The sequence below is a fragment of the Atractosteus spatula genome, chromosome 27 (genome assembly GCF_055471065.1).
Source record: "Atractosteus spatula isolate fAtrSpa1 chromosome 27, fAtrSpa1.hap1, whole genome shotgun sequence".
Classification (NCBI taxonomy): domain Eukaryota; kingdom Metazoa; phylum Chordata; class Actinopteri; order Semionotiformes; family Lepisosteidae; genus Atractosteus; species Atractosteus spatula.
Genome location: NC_142732.1, coordinates 582,373 through 600,742, shown reverse-complemented (window position 1 = coordinate 600,742; position 18,370 = coordinate 582,373). Strand labels below are relative to the sequence as shown.

Sequence of the window (18,370 nt, the reverse complement as noted above, 5' to 3'; positions counted from 1 at the left end):
GGAATCGGTATGTTTGACTGCTTTATGGATTTAGCATCTGTCCTGCTTGGTAGCGAATGAGGTGTGCAGATGTGCTTGACTGCAGAGCCATTTGTCTTCTGACATGTTGTTGGATCTACAGTGCATCTCCCGCTGAAATCACTGCAGATATGCATGTAACCAGCCTGTCATAGTGCTTCCAGTTCTCCAAAAAGACAAAAGGACCTTTGCACTCTGCCCAAGTAATGCTCTGCCAGTTGAGATGCTGCTTTCACAGATGCAGCCACTCTGTAGCAGTCCTGTCGGGATTTCAAACTTAATTTCTTCTGCACTCGTTTTCAAGTTCCACGTGAGCTCATTCAAATTGCAGTTCTTTGCAACCAACGTTTTGAAAGCCTGCCAGGCTGTGGAAATTACAGGCATGATACTTGAACAGCTGTACAATATGTGGAGGGGGCATCTGAGGCTCTGTCTCTCAGAACCCTTTCACATGCTCTTCATGAACCAACAGTAGCTGGCAGCACCCCGTTTGACAGCTGTCAGCAGACAGGAAGTGCTCCTCCAGTGCAGCTCTTTCCCAGAGAGGAGGAATCAGGGATGTGAGTTGACGTGACTTTCCTGCTGTCGCCTCAGGGCTGGCCTTCTGACAGATGGTACTCTGGACGGTGACTCAGAGGGGACCAGTGAGATCCGAGAGTCTCTGCTCGCTCTTTCTGAAGGAAGCTCTTCAAGACTGGAAGAAAGTAAATATACAAACGTTAATTTCAATCTTCAGTTGTTTCATTTATCTCTAGATGGGATATATGTTAGCTGATGGGATACTGGCACACATGCCCTGTAGGACTGAGTTAAACTGAGCACAGAACATCCTCAGTATCATGCCTGGCTACTGTAGGTCTTCACCCAGCTATCTTCATGACTGTACTGACAAGTTAGTGATTTATCTTATGATAGTTAAACATTTCCATTGTTAGTGTTCCAGTATTCATGAAATGTTTCTGCTTACTTTTGGGTCCACACATTTATATTTTTACAGAAAACATGAACCTCAACTTTAGTTTATGCCTTATAAAAGTTTTCATTTGTGTCATTGTTTTTGCACAAATGGACTAAAAAAATGTTTTAATGGTTTGGCACCAGAAGAGAAATGGGCCATTTTGCAGTTTTATTATTTGGAGTTGAACAGTTTCAATGTGATTTAATGCCAAGCTGCAAGGTCTAGGGAGGAGGTGATTGTCTTTGGAGATTTTATGAAAGATCTCTAAAGCTATTTTAAGAAAAAAAAGTGGTGAAGCCCTGTGCAGTTCACAGAAAGTAGGCTATGCTTTTCTGATTTTTTTTCTGCAGTCTCCTTGGGCAGTTTGAGTTCCCTGTTCCTGCAGCTGATGTAGGTACAGACTGTGTGCTGATGTTCGGGTGGGCAGACTTCTGCAAGATGCGTTTGCATGGCTGTCTCTCTGCAGGCTCGCTGTGCCAGAAGCAGGTGATCCACCTCCTCCCGGGGATGAGCAGCGACAGCGAGATTGACTGCGACACCGAGAACGAAGAGGAGACTGTGGCCCTGGAGGCAGGAGACTGCAGATACGACACCAGGCCGCTGCCTGTCACAGGTAAGATGATGGCTTGCGAGCTCCCTCTCCTTTTCTCTTTGGCAAGAGAGTGATGGCTAGGCTGCCCTGACTGCGAGGATGAGAAAGGTACTGCTGACGTTTTGCCGAGTCTAAAGGCAGTCTGCGACGCTCTCATGCTCAGTGAGTGAATCTGCACATTCAAATTCCTCTTTCCCTTTTCAGGGGAGCAGCTGAGCTCTGAAGACCTAGGCTTTGTCATAGGGGAAGCGACAGAGAGGTGATTCCTCTCCTGAGGCGCCGACAGCAGCGTCTTGCGATGGCTGCTCACTCCATTGTACACACACCGCATGGGGAGGCTTCGTCTTTCCTCTGCTCCGCCCATGCTCTTGTTTCCGCTCACCCTCTCAGCAGTCAAGGTACGGTACGTTCTGTGGGGAAAGTCACGCACATTACAGACCCCAAGTCAGTTGGCCACTGAATCGGAGTTCAGGACTGTGCGTTAAATACTGAAAAGGGAAACGGGGGAGGTGATGCCACCATCTGAACTTTCCTCATCTTCTCTGAAGAGGACCACCTGAGAGAGACAGACTTGTATGTCCATTGCATTGACTTCATAGACATCTGTTTGGAAAACCTGTTCTTAATTATAATACACTTAGGCCTTGTGTTACTGGTGATTGTTCTTCAGTCATAAGAGAAAGTATATTATCTCTGATCTAGGATGATGACAATATCAATTTGGCAGCCCACTGTGCTTTTTTTTGTAAAGGTATTCTTCGCCTGTTGAATTGAAAGTGTCCTTTTTCTTATGAGAAGGCCGACTTAAGGGAAAATTCTATCTCTGGAAGTGTTCAGCATTGCTGTTTGCCCACGTTAAAGTAGAACACTAAACTCCCTGCTTGTGCATTTCTTCCTTTATTGGCTCTGAAAAACACATGGTCATTGAACCACATGGGCTGCAGCCATGATTGAAGGCCTTTTCTCTTGCTAATGTCATGTTTATACCATCTGGATGATGTATGTTTGAGGTTTTTGCCTGTCCTTTACATTTGCTTAGATGTCAGCTGAAATCTCTGAAAGACGTTTAGCAAAGCTTAGCTGCAATGGAGCAATACACTAAATAAGCTGAAACTGGTTCAGTTGGCATGTTTTTCTGCAAAGCTAAATTTCCTTTTATATCTGGTCAAGGTCTACTCTTTAACTGACAAGAACCTTGTAACTGAATGCAAATGGAAGCACATTATTTTTAGTAGTATAATAGTCTGCTGGCCTTGCCTTTTTACAGTGGCGTTGTCCAGTTGTATTCACATTAATGATGAGGATTAGTGATGTTATCAATCTTGTGCTTTCATTGCTGTTTTTGTACAAAAATAAAGCAGTTTTTAGTAATTTTAATGTTGCAAAACGACACTTCAAACCTATTCCAGTATGACTGTTTTTACAAAAGACTTGGACCCGGTATTATTATATCAACTGAATTATACAGAACAAAGATTGGGAAAGAACTAAGACTCATCAGCCCCACATGAGAAATCCATTTACTTTTTGAAATATATTTGAACATGAAAGTTTATTTATAAGTTAATTTATTGAAGAAAGAACTTTATTTTACCTTCTAACTGTTGCAGTTGTTTGGTCCTGTAGTGTGTTGAGGTTTTCATTCTCAGTGGTGTGGCTGGTGGTGTGGCTTTTTACACAAGTTGCAGTGATGCCCAAACACCTGTATTTTCTGCCGGAGCAGTTGCAATGACTATTTTCCTTAAATATCGGCACTAATCCTTCATGTGAGTACTGTGTAGGAATCGAGCCTCTTGCTCGTGAGGCACTTGTGAAATGACGTCCTTCCAAGGGCACTGCTGGGAACGGCAGGGCACGTGCTCTCCTGCTGGCAGCCTTTGTTGGAGCACGTTGAATGCGTTTAACATGTTCCCGGGACCAGAGCTTTCCCACAGCTGCTTTGATGTCTGGAGTAATTCTTCGCTCCCCCCATGTCAGCACCTGCAGCCACCTTTAAAGAGAACTTGCAGATCTGTTTTTGGATGGAACCATATGATATCCTCTATCTGTTTTACATTCCTGTATGAAGCACTGCAGTAAAGTTTCTGAAGGACCTCGTGGACAGGCCGTGATTAGGTAGTTTATTTTATGTAAATCCTGCTTTTTTTCTCCACTTTCACACTGCAAACTGGTTTTGACCTTTTTTTCCCCACCCCTAGTGTTGCATCTTTTTTTGATCTGGGAATCTGATGATACAGAACATTTGTGGGAGCCAGTTGCTGTGCTTCCAGCATGCGATTCCAATGCACAACGTTTAAGCAGACACTTGCAGATGCTCTTACTGTAATTGAAAAGCTATTAGACCCTTACAGCATAATGTCTGACAAAACAGTCTCATCCCACATTAATAAGCAGTAGTGGGATGTCAGGTTATAAATAGTGAACAGTACTTCAGGAATGCAGCACATGAAATCATGGGGAAATTAATATATACTGTATAAGCATGTATTAAAAACAACTACCAGCTCTGCTCTGAAAACAGTGGAAAGTATTTGCATTGCAGTTATAAGGAATGCCCTGGATCCACTTTCCTCTGGTCTGATGATGCACCACATTGCATGATATCCCTGTGCCCTCTTTCCTGCTATGCCTGGTTGTGCCGGAAACTGCATGCCTGCTGTACGAGCTGTGGGGACCACAGAGTTCCCAAAAGAGTTCACACTGTATTGAAAGGCTGGTCTATTGAACGGCATGCCTCGCTGTATAGTCTTAAGGTATTGATCAGCCCTTTTGTAAATATTCCTTTAACATTATGCAGAGGTTTGCAGTCTGATGTTCTTACAAGGTAGCCTGAGTTCAATGTTTTGGACTTCGGGGTTGTCAAGCTGCTGTTAGATCAGGGGTCTGAAACTTAGGTTCTGGAGGTCCGAGTGTTACACAGTTGGCCTGATTGTGTAATTATCTTCATCAATGCAATACTTCTAACCAGTCTCTGGGGCGGTTTATAGGGAACAGCTTTCTTAATGAAGTGCCAGTCTGTGATCAACTGTAAAAGACCTTAAGAAAATCCCCCCCAGTTGTCTAATTAAGAAACTAATGAAGTTAATTGTTTAGTTCATTGCTTATGTTTGAACAAAGGCGGCAGCCCCCCAGGACCTGAGTTTGAGAGCCCCGTGTGAGGTGTGGGAGCTGGAGCCTGGAGAGCAGTGCTTCTGTGCAGAGCCAGGTGTGTTGCTGTTTACAGCTTCACTGCACCAGACACTGAATGAACTGGTTCACCCCTGTGTTTGTGTGTGTGTAATCTGTAAGCAAATATAAATGTCAGTGTTTTTATTCTGATAGAATTTTGTTGGAACTGTGCAATTTTTTGTTAAATTTAACAAAGTAATGAACAAATAAAATGTTTAATTTTTCTTGGATTTTTTTGCTTACTTGTGTTGGTTTTCTTGTATGCTTTTGCTGTTGATATCTGTGGAGTTGAGATTTTTCTCCATACTGATGGCAAGCCTTTTTAGCAGGAATGGTACACCGAGAGAAAGGTATCAAATTAGAGTGTTAGCTACTTGTTCAACTGACTAGCTTTAACTAGGTCCTCCAGTTTCAATTAACCTCTACATAATGTTTATCAGGCTGGCTGTTCACAGAATAAAAATGATCGTGCTTAAGCTGTGGTGCAAAACTCCTTTTGATAATAATAGATTTGTGATAGGGAATCAAATTGGCTTAATTACAGTTACAACTTTAATGGCACATATTGAAGACCAGAGAAGCAAGGGTTATATACATTTACTGTACTAGTTGGTAGTTTGTTTTAATTTGTAAAGGTGCAAGATTATAACCTTGTCCCAGAAGAGCTGAGTGAAAGTATTGCAGACACTAGTGGGACAAGGAATGACGTGGTCCTGAAACTGTCCTCTTGCTTGTCCCTAGCAGAGCTGCCCAGTGTGTGCAAGGCCAATGCTGGCTCTCCAGGTGATGCAGAAGCCCTGGGTGTGGTGCTCCTGTCCTGCCAGAGCAGCTGATGCCTCAGTGTCATGCTCACTGAGAACTGTGCATGAGGGAGAGACAGGGTGGAGCAGCAAGTAGGGCTGAGCACTAATGAGCTCTTCCAAACTGCCTGGGTCAACTTGCCGCAGTGTTGACCCAAACTGTTCTGTCAAGTCATCTGAGGGCAGAGTTCCCTTTGACTCTGCACGTGAGCAGGTTTCTGAATGTTGTCTGGCTGCACTGAGACCCGGATACAGCGTCCGTCTCCGCAGGAGAGGGGCTGGTGAGTGTGTGGTGTGCAGGCAGCACTGCTGGGCAGGCGATCTGAGCGTGCAGCAGCACGATCGTGTGGGCGAGTGAGTTCTAGCTCTCGCCCCGTCCCGCTCAGATCCTGCCTCCTTTATCAGCACTGTCGGCGCCATGCGGCGTGTGGGCATGGTCAGGGCCTGTGGCCTGGAATCATGTTTCTCGCTGTAGAGGTAGAAGATCGGGACTACACTTCCATATGAGGAAATGATTGGTTGGAGATCTCTGCTGAGAGGTCAGATTGGTGCTGATTGAGGCCAGTTAACCCTCTGAGCACCTTCATTGATTTCTCTGATTGGTGGTGATATCCACACTACATGCACAAACCTGCATGTCAATTTATATAGCAAGTTTTCCACATGATTACATTTTTCTCACTATTGATAACAAATCATCAAAATCAAAGTCCTCTTTTAAAAAAAGCTGAAGTGATGGGCTGTTCTCCATTTCTGTTTGAATCCACCTAGGAAACCGTGTTTGTTGCCCTGATGTTCCCAGGCGATGCTGTGGTCTGCCGGTTGATGCAGGGCCTTCACCACCAAGTTTGGATTCTCTTTAGTAATCTTCCATCCTTGTACTAGTTTTTAGAAGTCAGAGCTGGAGAGATGAACCCATTCTAGGCTGATATTTCATAATCCAGGTGCCCTGATTGTAAATGTGAGCCGCTGTGATTTACGAACATCCCTGGCATGATTTTATTTAGGTCCTTACTTAATCAGCTAGGATGTGGCCCTATGTGAGGAAAGTAAAGACACATTTTTCAGTTCTGACTATGCAGATATGTTTTAAAAATAGTTCATCGCAACGGAATAACTAGGTTCTGCAGGAGAAAAACATTTTCTCTCCTGATGACATGGGAATAGGTTAACTATTATGTATATTTTTATATTCATTATTTTTAATTGTTAGCAGATTTGTTTTGGCTCTTGAAGTGAATGAATGAATTTGCACATTAAGCAGTAATGCACTTCACTGCTTTTTACAGGTTCCAAATAGCTCAATAGAGGTGAAAGCAATTTATAAAATTGTCAGCTGTTCTCTATGGGACACCACTTGACTTCCCCACAGCTAGAGAAGGTATCTCTTAAAGGTATAGCATGTCTTGTCTTGTTGTAACATCCTTCCCCTCAAATACTGTTTGTGCTCATGTTCTTTGTCATTGTTAATTAAAAAAGGGATTTGTCCTGGCTGAAGAGATGAAATTGTCAATTCCTCAGGGACTTTAGTGCATAACTTTAATTTTACTGTTCTTTAAATTCTGTTAAAGACTTCATAATGACACTTGATTAAGAAGATGGGTGGAGTGAACATGAGGACTTTTAGCTCATTCTGATTTATAGGTGAGATTCTGTAACACACACAGGTGAGACACAGGAGAGGGTGTCTGGAGGACAATTTATTAATTTCTTTCACACCAGAACAGGCAAATATTTAACATCTCCAGATTCAAAAGACATACAGACCATTAGTGGGAGAGTGGGAGAAAGGGACAGAGCTGGGGTCTGTGCCTTGCGAAGTTGGGGTTCCTGAACTGCACGAGGTGCTTCAGCAGGCTGCACCGGGACAGTCTGCAGAAAGCACGAGATGGGCTCCGCAGTCTTCCCATCTCCTAAAGACAGCCGGGGAGTGCCTCTCTGCTGAGTCGGGATGTAGAGCACATCGGCTACCAAATCTCATTTCCTGTTGAGCAGATTAATGCTTTAATCCAATGGGGATTTTTTAACGCATTGAATTATTTTTTTTCCCTTCTTGTCTGTCTGTGAAATATGCCTCATGTGACTGCAACTCTGTGCCAGGTGTTGGTCCTTGCGCCCTGGGAAGGCGATGCCGAATAAAAGGCGCGCAAGCTCCTGGAATGTGGCCGCCTGTCCAGCGTGCAGGCCCAGCAGTGATATAGGCGTGACTGTCCTAGCAAGACAACCCAGGCAGCTGCTCCTGTCGCCACTCTAAAGGCCCTGAGTGGGTATGATTTGGCACGCACCTCCCTGTTCTTTAACTCCTGCACAAATCTTCCTAGAGCAGCCTCACCTTAAGTTGGGGGGGGGGGGGGGGGGTCTTTTTATGGGTGTGTGCTCAGGGATCACAACCTCAGGAATGCTGAAAGTGAGAGGAGGCTCCGGCCCATCGATCTCATTTGATCCTCTTTGTCCACCTTGGTCAGTTATACTGGTACCAAACCCCTCACATTCTTTGGCAGGTGGGAGGTGGCACATGAAACATTCAGCAGACAAGCTTTCTTCTTTTCAACCTGGAATATTCTACTCCTCTGGGAATCTGTCCAGGCGCAGGGGCCACTGCTGCCCAGTTGTCAGCTTCGAACTCTTCCCACAGTCCGGGTTCGAACCATGGATCTCTGGACTGACTGGCCTTGGCGAGAGTCTAGCAGACACGGTGATCGTCACTGTTTGAACGCGTATGTTATGACCTTGTACTGCAACTGCCCAAGCTTAATTTAGAGCTCTTGTCAGCCTGCGATTATGTTCTTTTTGTAAAATAAATCTCCATGGAAACAGCTATAAAGCACTGTTCAGTCAGAACTGATTACTGGCATTTCTCAGCTTTTATTCATGGATAAGTGATAAATGGCAGGCAATGTTATTCCCATTTTTTGGCTAAATGTACAAATTCCTGTGCCCCAGTCCGTTCCACAGGCTCAGCTGTCCGCCAGCAGCCCGGCTTGTACTGTGACTGCGTAAAGGACGGCCGCTGTGTTTGATCCCCGTGTCCTGTCAGGATCGGGGCTGGACTGGAGCGATGCCACCGCCAAGCAGGTTTCCTGCAGGAGCTGGTAAAATACTCTACTTGCTGTTAGCTGCTCAAACAGAATCCATTATTTGCCATGCATGTGTAATTGTAATTTGATTGAATGAATACTTCCTGCCCAGAACTGAACCTTAGCAATAGATCCCCCCCCCCATCCAAGTCTTGACCTTGGATATTGGGATTTTGGGACTGTCTTGTTGGTGAAGCAGCCTGATCTGTGTGGCTGACCCCTGCCCTCTGCCCCCTGCCCACACCCACGAATGCAGCAGAGGTATCTGCTGAACCACACATTATAGACACGGGCTCTCCTGCTTCAGGGAAGAGCATTGTTGCACTACTCCGCACCTTGTTCCCTTACTTCTCTCATGTTCACATGTTTACGGAAGGATCTCCTCTGTCGATCTTGGCCATCTGCTTCCCTTCCATATTAAAATGAGCACCACCATCCTCCCAGCCCAACACTACAGAAGTGTCCAGTTTTCCCCCAACCCCTCATCGCCTGGCCTGCCAACAACCTCTCACACAAATGCCAAATGTTTCTTGCAGCAACGTCAGAGGCTTGTCACCAATGATTCTGAGTGCTCTCGAAATGTGTGCCCACAAGAATACCAGTTCTGTACGTTTCTTAAAACTGTGTACAGTGCGCTACACCCCTGCTTAGAATTAAGTGATTTGTTAACTCTGCCAAGCGAGGGAACAGCATTTCAACAGTCCACACTGTTAGACAAGACTGCAGCCAAATACCTTTTTTTTTAAATTGTTGCTCATTTCATGCTCGCTCTCAAATAGAAGATATGCCATCATTTTAGATAGCCTGCACATCTCAGTTTAAACTCCAGCTACAGTTGAGCACAGCTGCTCCCCTGCAGGCTTTGCACAAAGTGAATTCCAGCCCTGTCTCCTGATCTATCCCAGATTCTGCTGCTTCAAGCAAACTGAGAGCGCAGTTGGGCTTGTAGTCCGTTGCACGTTAGCCTCTGCCGCAATATAAAAAGATCAAGCACTTTGCTTACGCATCCAGCTGCAGGTGGAGGCTAGTGCTCTGACACCTAATTCCATACCCCCAGTCAGGAGTTCTGCTTTCCCACAGAGCAGGGGCAGCTCATGCACCACAGCAGGAGGTTTGGCAAGCTTGGTTAAGAACCGCCTTGGTTATTTAATAATTGCAGCGCTGAACAGGTTGGGGTCAGAGATGCTGCTGATTCAAGGCCAAGCAGCAGGGGCCTGTGCTGTCAGCGGCGCAGGAAGGCAGGCACACTCTGAGCGCGCGGAGAGGACACTTCAGAAAACAGACAGGAACACAGTCGCAGACCAAAGCCCGGGTCACAACATGGGAATAAAATGACATCAGACATATACTTGATCTTATTTTTATACACAATATACTAGTCACCAGAAATATAGCCATCAGAACACTGAGGATACAGAACGATTAGTTACTCTAGCCTGCAGCAGGAGAGGAGCCAGACAGGGTCTGTTTTATTAAGCACAGTGGACAGTGCCGAGAGTGCCGGTGGAAAGCAAGCAATAAATCTTCCCTTTCCCTTTGAAGTTAGTGAAGTCCAATGAAAGTTGACAGCCAGTCTGTCACGCATCTGTATCTGCACACGACAGCGTGTGACTCATGAGTGGGAGGTCTCCGTCTCAGCGCGGAGGGGGGCAGCTGCAGTGGATTGTGGGATTGTGCCATTTGAGCTGGAATCCTGAAAATAATTTTGCATCAGCTGTGAGAGAGGGGCAGGTGATGGTCCAATGTTTATTTCAGGCCAGTTTCTTTTTCAGTTTCAGTTGGTTTTTGATAGGTTTATTCGGTGTTACTGTGCCTGTGTTCAGTCAACAGCGTATTTCCTGCAGACTTCGGATATCTGAGGAAATGCAGAACGAGGGTCTGAAGGGCAGGATTGAGAGGAGGGGAAAAGGTTTTTCTGTCTTTTGGAAGGGGCAGCCTGTTGTCACAGACTAGACCCTGGAGCTGACTTCCCCTGCCTGCCGGCGGCCCAGAACGATGAGTTATTGCTTACAGGAGCAAGCAGTGGAGAAGAGGGCAGAGACTGCGGGACGGACCCAGAGAGCGATGCTCCTTCTCGCCCACGGCCCCAGTCTCTCCCCCAGCCCAAGCCGAGCGCTGGGCCTGAGCGCACACGGACGAGCTCGGGTTCGGGCAGCACTGGGAAGAGGCTCTCGATTGAAAGAGCAGGACCAAGCTGCCACCCCAGAAAGACCAGGGCTCTTTGGACACTCCTGCCCTCGCACGGCCTCAGGGCTATAGCCAGCAACGAGCGAGCAGCTCACATGAGGCAGTCAATGAGCACTTGGGGTGTGCTGACCATAATTAAAGACTGCCTTGATTCATGTGAACTCCGCTATTGCGCTCTTTCCGTGTGCTCTCTCGACTCTCCCCAGGCCAGGCAGGAAGGCCCTCATCATGCGTTTTCCTGTGCTCCCGTTCGGCGCAGCAGGCCCACCGCTCTCCTGCCGCGGAGACACAAGGTTAGGACTGCAGTACACGGACGATGGAGAGTGAGATCTTGCTAATTTACAGTGTTGGTTTAAATAGTAGACACAGACACGCACACGCCCACACCCACACACACACAAATATATTTCAAGAATTCCTGCACGGATTCGGTCACGAGGGCCGGGGGAGGCGGTGAGACGAGCGTTGAAGTCTTGAGGGAGGGAGAAGGACCGTCTCCACGGTGACCGGGAGGGGGGGTTGGGGAATGACCTTGAGCTTTTGAAGTCTGCCAACATTGACTCCCCCCGGGATGTCCACACGGAGAAGGACCCAGCACCACACACACCCACCGACGCGCCGAGAGACGGCCAGACCCGAGCTGCAGTTGGACCACAGACGCGAGGAGAGGCAGCTGAGATCTAGCACATCCAGTGCAGTGAAGAAAACCTGGCTCACAGGTGGGAGCATCCGCGCAGAGCCCGGCTCCCAGAAACCAGCCGATTCACTCCAGTGTTTAACCATCTTCGCCCTCACTGCACAGCTTCATTTCTGAAACTGCTGCGGGAATGGCTTTGTCTGGGAAATGTCAAGCAAGCCCCAGGTTTTGCTTTACTGTTGAGGAAAACTAAGCTTTTTACCAGTGGCAGGTGTCTGGAGCAATAAAAGGACCCGCAGGGACTGAGAGGCTGCGCGGTGAGGGGACCAGCGCCACCGCGCAGGGCGACTCCCCATTCCCTCTCCCGGGCCGCAGAAGCCCTCGCTCCGGGGAGAGATGCCTGGGCGGCTGGGGAGGGGACAGGCCCGAGTCAGGATCGGGAAGGTTGTGTTGGGATGAGCCTGTCCGGGCTGTCTGCGCGCAGGGCGAGCCCATTCCTGCTCCTCGGTTGGACCTGCTCTGCGCCTCCACCTGCTGGGAGCTGAGCCTCAAACACGTCAAAACCCAGTCTGCTTCCTCCACAACCAGTAAAGCAGGTGAGCAGGGAGCTAGATAGTGCTGCTTGTTCGTTCGTTACCAAAGGGTCAGCGCGATGCTCTGCCTGCTCCCTGCCTCAGCCCCTGATGCACTATTCATTTATAAACGTTTTCTTTTACAGGGGTGGCATACGATGGAGTTTGCGGCAGAGGTGGCAGCAGACAAATTCGCTTTCACCTCAGCTGCTCTTGATCTTTCCTGACAACCTTTCCTCGATAAAAAGAAAGTAGAAATGTCCCACGACAGCCTGTTCTCCCTCATATTCGCCTCCTCCTGTGCGGGGGGGTCTTCTGGCCCACCGACTAAACGCTCAGTAACCCTCTTTCACTACATTGAACTGGCGGGAGCAGAACAGAACAATCTGGTCGTGAACAGATTGTGGATTAAAGCTGCGCTGAAGCCAATTTAAACATTGCGCTGGAATGCAGGGGCTGCTGTATCGAATCATGTGCGTGTATGATGAAGCCTGAAAGAGGAAAAATGCCTCCTGCTCTATTCAAAACGCGAAAAGAAAAAATGCTTTTACTACTTAAGCCGTCTGGTATGGTGAGAGTATGTCTTGTAGTTTTACATCTATGGTAATACCACAGAAGCAGCTGGATAACTGGAATTGCTAGAGCACCTCCAGTGAGCTCGGAGACTCCCTGATCCACTCAGGAATTTCTATCCACCCTATCACTCTGGCATAATGGGAGGTTTATCCCCCAGCTGACTCACCCCCTTTCTGTTCTCAACCAATTAGGATGTCCAGGTACCCCTGTGCCCACACGAGGAAAAAGAGGAAGTGTTGACAGGCTCTGCCCCCTCACTGCGACCTTTGCCCTGTGACATGACAAGCTCCACAGCGCTGATTGGAGGACAGACACGGCCCACGCTGACATCACCTGTCTCCACTTGACCCGAGAGACCCTGGTCGACATATCCTGACCCGATCCCTGCAGCACTCGGCCAGCTGTGAGCTGTTGCTTGAGGAATCGCAGTGTCTGTGGGTTCGAACCTGCAACATCTGGATCTAAGACCTCAAGGTGAGTGTTTTTCTGGCGAAGCCATTCAGGAGCCCCTGTCACAAATACACAGTCTTCAGTCTCCTCTGGGGAGATATAAAGGCACACATTTGCTTAACTCCTGCTTGGTTTCTGCTGCACTGGCTGTGACAGAACACAACAGCATGGCTATCCGGACACTTCTAATGCATAGTTCTGGTTGGGGATGGCTTCTCCTCGTCAATGTCCAGGAGTTTAACAAGTGTCTTGCATGGGGTTAGAAGACACCGCAGGACTGATTTCAAAGGTGTTGAGTTGGGCACCATTCTTCCTTCATTCTGTGGAATTCTAGTGTGTTATAGTAGAATGGAAATCATATTCCTTTCTTTCACTGAAACCTGGTTTCTGATCCGAGTCCTAATGCGCGTCTAGATTTTTGGGTCTCTGTGTGAATCTATGAGATCCTCTGTGTCAAAGTGTGCTGGGGGGGGGGCAGAATCGGGCCAGCTGGACACCCCTCGGGCCATGATGGGGAAGGGGGAGTGGGAGTGGCGCAGGCGGTGGTGTGTGCTGCTTGGCGCTGGCGTGACCAGTGTCCCAGGCGCAGGGCCTGAGGGAGGTGAGATGCTTCGTCTATGCTGGGGGGGGGGGGGGAGAGCAGGGGGACACAGGGACACCTCTCTCAGACGCTGCAGCCTTGGGGCACGCGTGGAAGGGCCACCCCTGGCCTGCGCTCGGGACAGCGCCGCGGATAGGGGGCCCCCCCTCGCAGGGAGCGGAGCAGGCAGGGCTCCCTGGCCCCCCCGTGGCCCCGCCGGCCCCCCACTCTCGGGAGGGCGGATTCCAGGTGCCTGGGGGGTCTCCGATTCCGGGAGAAGAGCGCAGCCGCTTCGAGCCAGTGTCCCAGCGGGCCGGGGCTCTGACAGGAGGGAGCGCTGGGCGTGGGCCCCCAGGGGGCGTGTCTGTAGGCGCAGGGACCCTCTTCTCCGGGGGGGCGCCAGGCGGCCGCCAGCAGGGCCAGGGTTTTGACAGCAGGGCGATCCGGGGCCGGGAGACGGAGCCACCCCCCGCCCGGCGCCAGCTCGGGCCCGAGGCTCAGGCTAGTTCTGTCAGTGAAGGAGTCCATCCGGTCCTCGTACCCAAGGTCCGCTGGGGCCGAGCACTGCTGCAGGGGCCAGCTCCCTCGGCCCTTGCCCCCCACGCCCTCGGTCCCGCCGTCCTGGCCCGCCAGCTCGCCCTGCTGCAGGCTTTCCTCCGCGGCCTCCTCCTCCTCCTCCTCCTCCTCCTCCGGGCCCTCGGGGGGCGGCGGGGCGCGGGGGTCGCGCAGGAACACCACGATGACGGTGATGTTGTCGCTGGAGCCGGCGTCCCGGGCCGAGGCCACCAGCTTGTGGGCCACCATGCTGCTGTCGCCGTTGTTCTCCTGCAGGTGGTCCGACACGACCCGCACCGCCTCCTCCGGGCTCACCGTGTCGTAGAAGCCGTCGCAGGCCAGGATCAGGTAGTCCTCCGAGCCGTCCAGCGGCAAGGAGCTGTGGTCAGCGTCGCCGCAGATGTAGGGCTTGTGCTCCGAGTCACCTGGGAGAGGACAGGGGGGCAGGGCCGTTAGAGACGGAGCTTTTACTAGGCTCTGCGTGAGAATGAATAACTCCTTTCTCAGGAGAGCTCGAGAACGTGGCAGGTGTTCTTGCGGACGAGCCCCTGCCTACCGATGGCCCTGGACACCGACAGGCTGCCGTTCACCCTCCAGGCCCCGAACCAGATCACACAGCCCCCCAGCGCCTCGATCCGCTGCTTCTCGTCCTGCAGGGGGAGACAGAGGGCGGGTCAGGGCCGCAGCGCGCCATTTCCGCCTGGCTCCTCTCCCAGTCCATTCATAACACAGCTCGCGCTGGTCAGCGGAGGGGAAACAGAGACAGGGTTCCCCCTGGGCTGTGTATCTGTGTGTGTTCAGCTCCCTAGTGCAGCAGCTGTTGGAAGTGTTCAGTCTCAGTCTAGTCTAGTCTCCCTTCAAGCTGATGTGTGGACTGTGTTCTAACACACTCGAAGAAGGCTCCACAGCTGAAACGTTGTTTCTTTTCTTCTATTTTCAGCAGGGAATAAACCTTAACTGTGATCTAACACTCCTGTCCTGTGGGGTGTAAGTTATAAGAACAGCAAGCATGATCCAGCAAAGGTGTGTATACTTTTCTGTTACTACAATCTGCCCTACAGAGAGCCTTCAGATCCTGGAAAGAGCACATTCAAGGGCACACTCAGCTTGCATTCAGGGAAGCAGGTTTATGTCATCTGAGCTACAGTGGAATTGTGTCGGGGGTCACTGAAGATCCCCTGGACATGACCACAGGCTGCACCTTTTCTACAGCCAGCAATGAGCTCTACTCTTCACTGCATGTTGAGTTAACAGGACTAGGTTTTACTCCCTTTTCATTTGTCATCTGGGAGGTCAAAGCGTCACGTGAAGGCTGAGCTTTCGTATGCACACATGGACCAAGCTCCTGCTCGGCCAGGGCTCACCTCGCGGTCGGGCTTGTGGGGTTTCATCAGCTCCACGGGCTGCCCTCTGCGCACCAGCATGACCTGCGAGTCTCCCAGCCAGGCCACGTGCAGCGTGCTGCCCCGCAGGAAGGTCACCACCCCCGTCGTGCCACAGCGCAGGTTCTGCAACACACACAGCGCCTTACACTCAGCCCGCACCACCGCGCTGTGGCCAGGTCTGCTACTGCCTTCAATACCAGACGTGCAGCAACAATCGTGAAGCTGGCTCTTAAATCAGCCTTCTGTTTCCTAACGCTCGGCGGACAGGATTCTCCAGCAGTCTGGACACAGAGACCCCCGGCGCCCTCACCTCGCGGCTCGCCTTCTGCACGAAGCGCTCGTCCGTGAGCTTGAACGCACGGCACAGCGCCTCGCTGGGGTCCTGGCTGAACATCTCCTGCCGCACCAGGTTGACGTGGAGGTGGTTGGAGGCGTAGATGGCAGCATCCACCCCGCCGTGCCCATCGAACACCGCGAAATACGCCTGCTCCTCCTGGTCCTGCCAGCAGGGGGCACACAGACGGTGAGATCACGTCTGCACGCGAGCGGACCTTCAGTTTTATCTGACATTTTGGTTTTTCTGCGGGGGCAGCATGGTGGCGCAGTGGTCAGCGTTGCTGCCCTCACAGCTCTGGGGCTCTGGGTTCAATTCTAGTGGGGTGCTGTCTGTGTGGAGTTTGTATGGTCTCCCTGCATTTGTGTGGGTTTTTCCCGGGTGTTCCAGTTTCTTCCCACAGCCCACAGCTACTTGCCTTCTGAGAAAATTGGCCCTGGTGTGAGTGGGTGTGTCCCTGCCAGGGTGACCCTGCCTGGCTCCCACTGGACCCTGAACTGGATAAAGGCAGGTATACTGGGTTTTCTCTGGGAGCAGACTAGAACTGAGAGGACAGAATGGCCAAGCACGTGTTCTTAACTGCTCAGCCCCAGCGCTTAATTGAAATATTCCCTTCTGTTTGAGGAGCAGAGAAAGAGGAATTAGCCGAGACAAATGGAATTAGATTCTTTAACCATCCAAGAGTAGACAAGCGAGAGTGTAGTTTTCAAACGATACACACTGGTGTCTTATACACAAACAATCAAAGGAAAAGAAGCATCAATCACCTTGATCTTCCATTTAAATGAAGCACTAAGTCTCCTGCACTGAGGTGCTGCTTGAGAAAACAGCCCCGAAGAGAGGGAAATTAATTAACCAGCCAGTTAAAATGAATGATGTACCTTAACTGTGCAGGAGGGCTACAGACCCATGCATAACTCCACTGTCCTTACACAAAGAGTGGAGGGAGCATGGAACAAGCTACGCAGCCATGTAGTTATTCCCTGGGACCCAGGCATATGGTCTCGTTTGTAATCTGTCCTCTGTTATTGTGATCATTCAGCTCCATTCAGTTAATAAACAGGTACCAGATAGCATTAAACAGCCTGGTGTAGAGTTCTGTTAACCTAATGGCTCCATCCTGGAGGAGTTTTGAAACAGAAGTCAGTAAATATTCCACACTGAAAAATATCCAGCAAGCAGCCGTTTGTAAAAGCAAATGCTTTAAAAAAAACAAAGCGATTCTGGAACATGATGCTTTTTGCCACCTCTGTGTACTGAACATTCCTGTCAATTTTGTTGTTGTTCAGCTGCTTCTCTGCCAGCCTGTCATCCTGAATATTTTGAATAGAAGTAAAAAGAACTTTATATTGTGCTGCAGCTTCTGTGCTCGACAAGGTGGCAGACAGACTCCAGACTCAAGTACCTGACGTAAAACCAATATTCAGAGTTAAAATAAAATCTGAGAAAAAAAGTGTTTGAGCGTTCTACTCCATCTTCACCAGCATCGAGAGCTCAGTTAGGTGAGTCACTGATGTTGTCCCCTTCAGGTTTGGTTGAACGTGAATAAGATTTCCCAGACTTTTTTCCCTAACAGCCCGTAGAGTCACAGTGATTTTGCACAGGGAGGCTGGTTCTCGTGTTCCTGAGAAATTGGTGAGGTGAGGGGTCAGATCGTGACATACTCTGCTCCAAAGGCAGGTGTGTGACAATGTAAGTGTGTGCGAGTGACAGTGTTTGTTAGTGAGAGTGTGTCAGTGTGTGTGTGAGCGTGAGTGTGTATATGTTTTTCAGTGTGAGATAGTGTGTCAACGTGTGGGTGTGGCTGTGCGAGTGCGTCAGCATGGGTGCAGCGCAGCCGCATACCTGCAGGTTGAAGAGCATGTTGAAGTCGGGGATGACGACGTGCTTGTCCTCCATCTTGCGGCGCATGTTCTTGATGGCGTGGATGGAGGTCTCGTAGTAGCGCTGGGGGCGCCGGCGGCGAGGCATGTCCTTCAGCCACAGGCAGCAGATCTCGTGCAGCTTGTTGAAGACCAGGCGAGCCAGCTTCACGGACTCCAGCTCTGTGCAGGCAGACAGACCGCAGCGCACTCACGAGCACAGCCTAAAGCACTGACACCAGCCAGGCCTGCAGAAGCACACGGTTCATGCTGGACATGCTGATAAATATTACCTACATTTAGATTAAAATTTATATTGTTCTCCCTGCATCTTTTATAGAACTTTCTTTCTTTAAAAAATAAGTGTTAAACCATCCAATGTCAAATGTGGCATTGTGTGCATTTCATTTTCCATTAGAAGTAAATCTTTAATTGAGAGCCCTTATAATAGCGCCCCCTGCCAGTCTACAAACCCTGCTGCCAGGAGAGTTTCCTCTCAAGCAGAAGCACTGAGCCCTGGCTAACAATCAGGAGATCGAGTTTCCAGTCCTCACGCCGAATAGGAACTACTTTAACCCTCCAGCCTCCACCTCTTATCTTAATATGGCTGCCGTGTTCA

General features: G+C 49.6%; 2 protein-coding genes across 2 annotated transcripts in view; one reads left to right on the top strand and one right to left on the bottom strand.

Annotated features, from left to right (window-relative positions):
• The window catches only part of trim37 (tripartite motif containing 37), a 33,061-nt gene extending 28,102 nt beyond the window's left edge, over positions 1-4,959 (top strand). The window contains exons 24-26 of the mRNA XM_088907005.1: positions 613-722; positions 1,443-1,589; positions 1,773-4,959. Of these exons, the coding sequence (XP_088763131.1) occupies positions 613-722; positions 1,443-1,589; positions 1,773-1,831 (316 nt within the window). The 3' untranslated portion in view covers positions 1,832-4,959. The remainder of the gene's footprint in view (positions 1-612; positions 723-1,442; positions 1,590-1,772) is intronic.
• Positions 4,960-7,218: 2,259 nt separating this feature from the next.
• Positions 7,219-18,370, bottom strand: part of ppm1e (protein phosphatase, Mg2+/Mn2+ dependent, 1E) — a 46,479-nt gene continuing 35,327 nt past the window's right edge. Inside the window, exons 3-7 of the mRNA XM_088907004.1 lie at positions 17,735-17,934; positions 15,866-16,054; positions 15,535-15,678; positions 14,727-14,820; positions 7,219-14,595 (exon numbers count right to left, since the gene is read on the bottom strand). Of these exons, the coding sequence (XP_088763130.1) occupies positions 13,700-14,595; positions 14,727-14,820; positions 15,535-15,678; positions 15,866-16,054; positions 17,735-17,934 (1,523 nt within the window). The 3' untranslated portion in view covers positions 7,219-13,699. The remainder of the gene's footprint in view (positions 14,596-14,726; positions 14,821-15,534; positions 15,679-15,865; positions 16,055-17,734; positions 17,935-18,370) is intronic.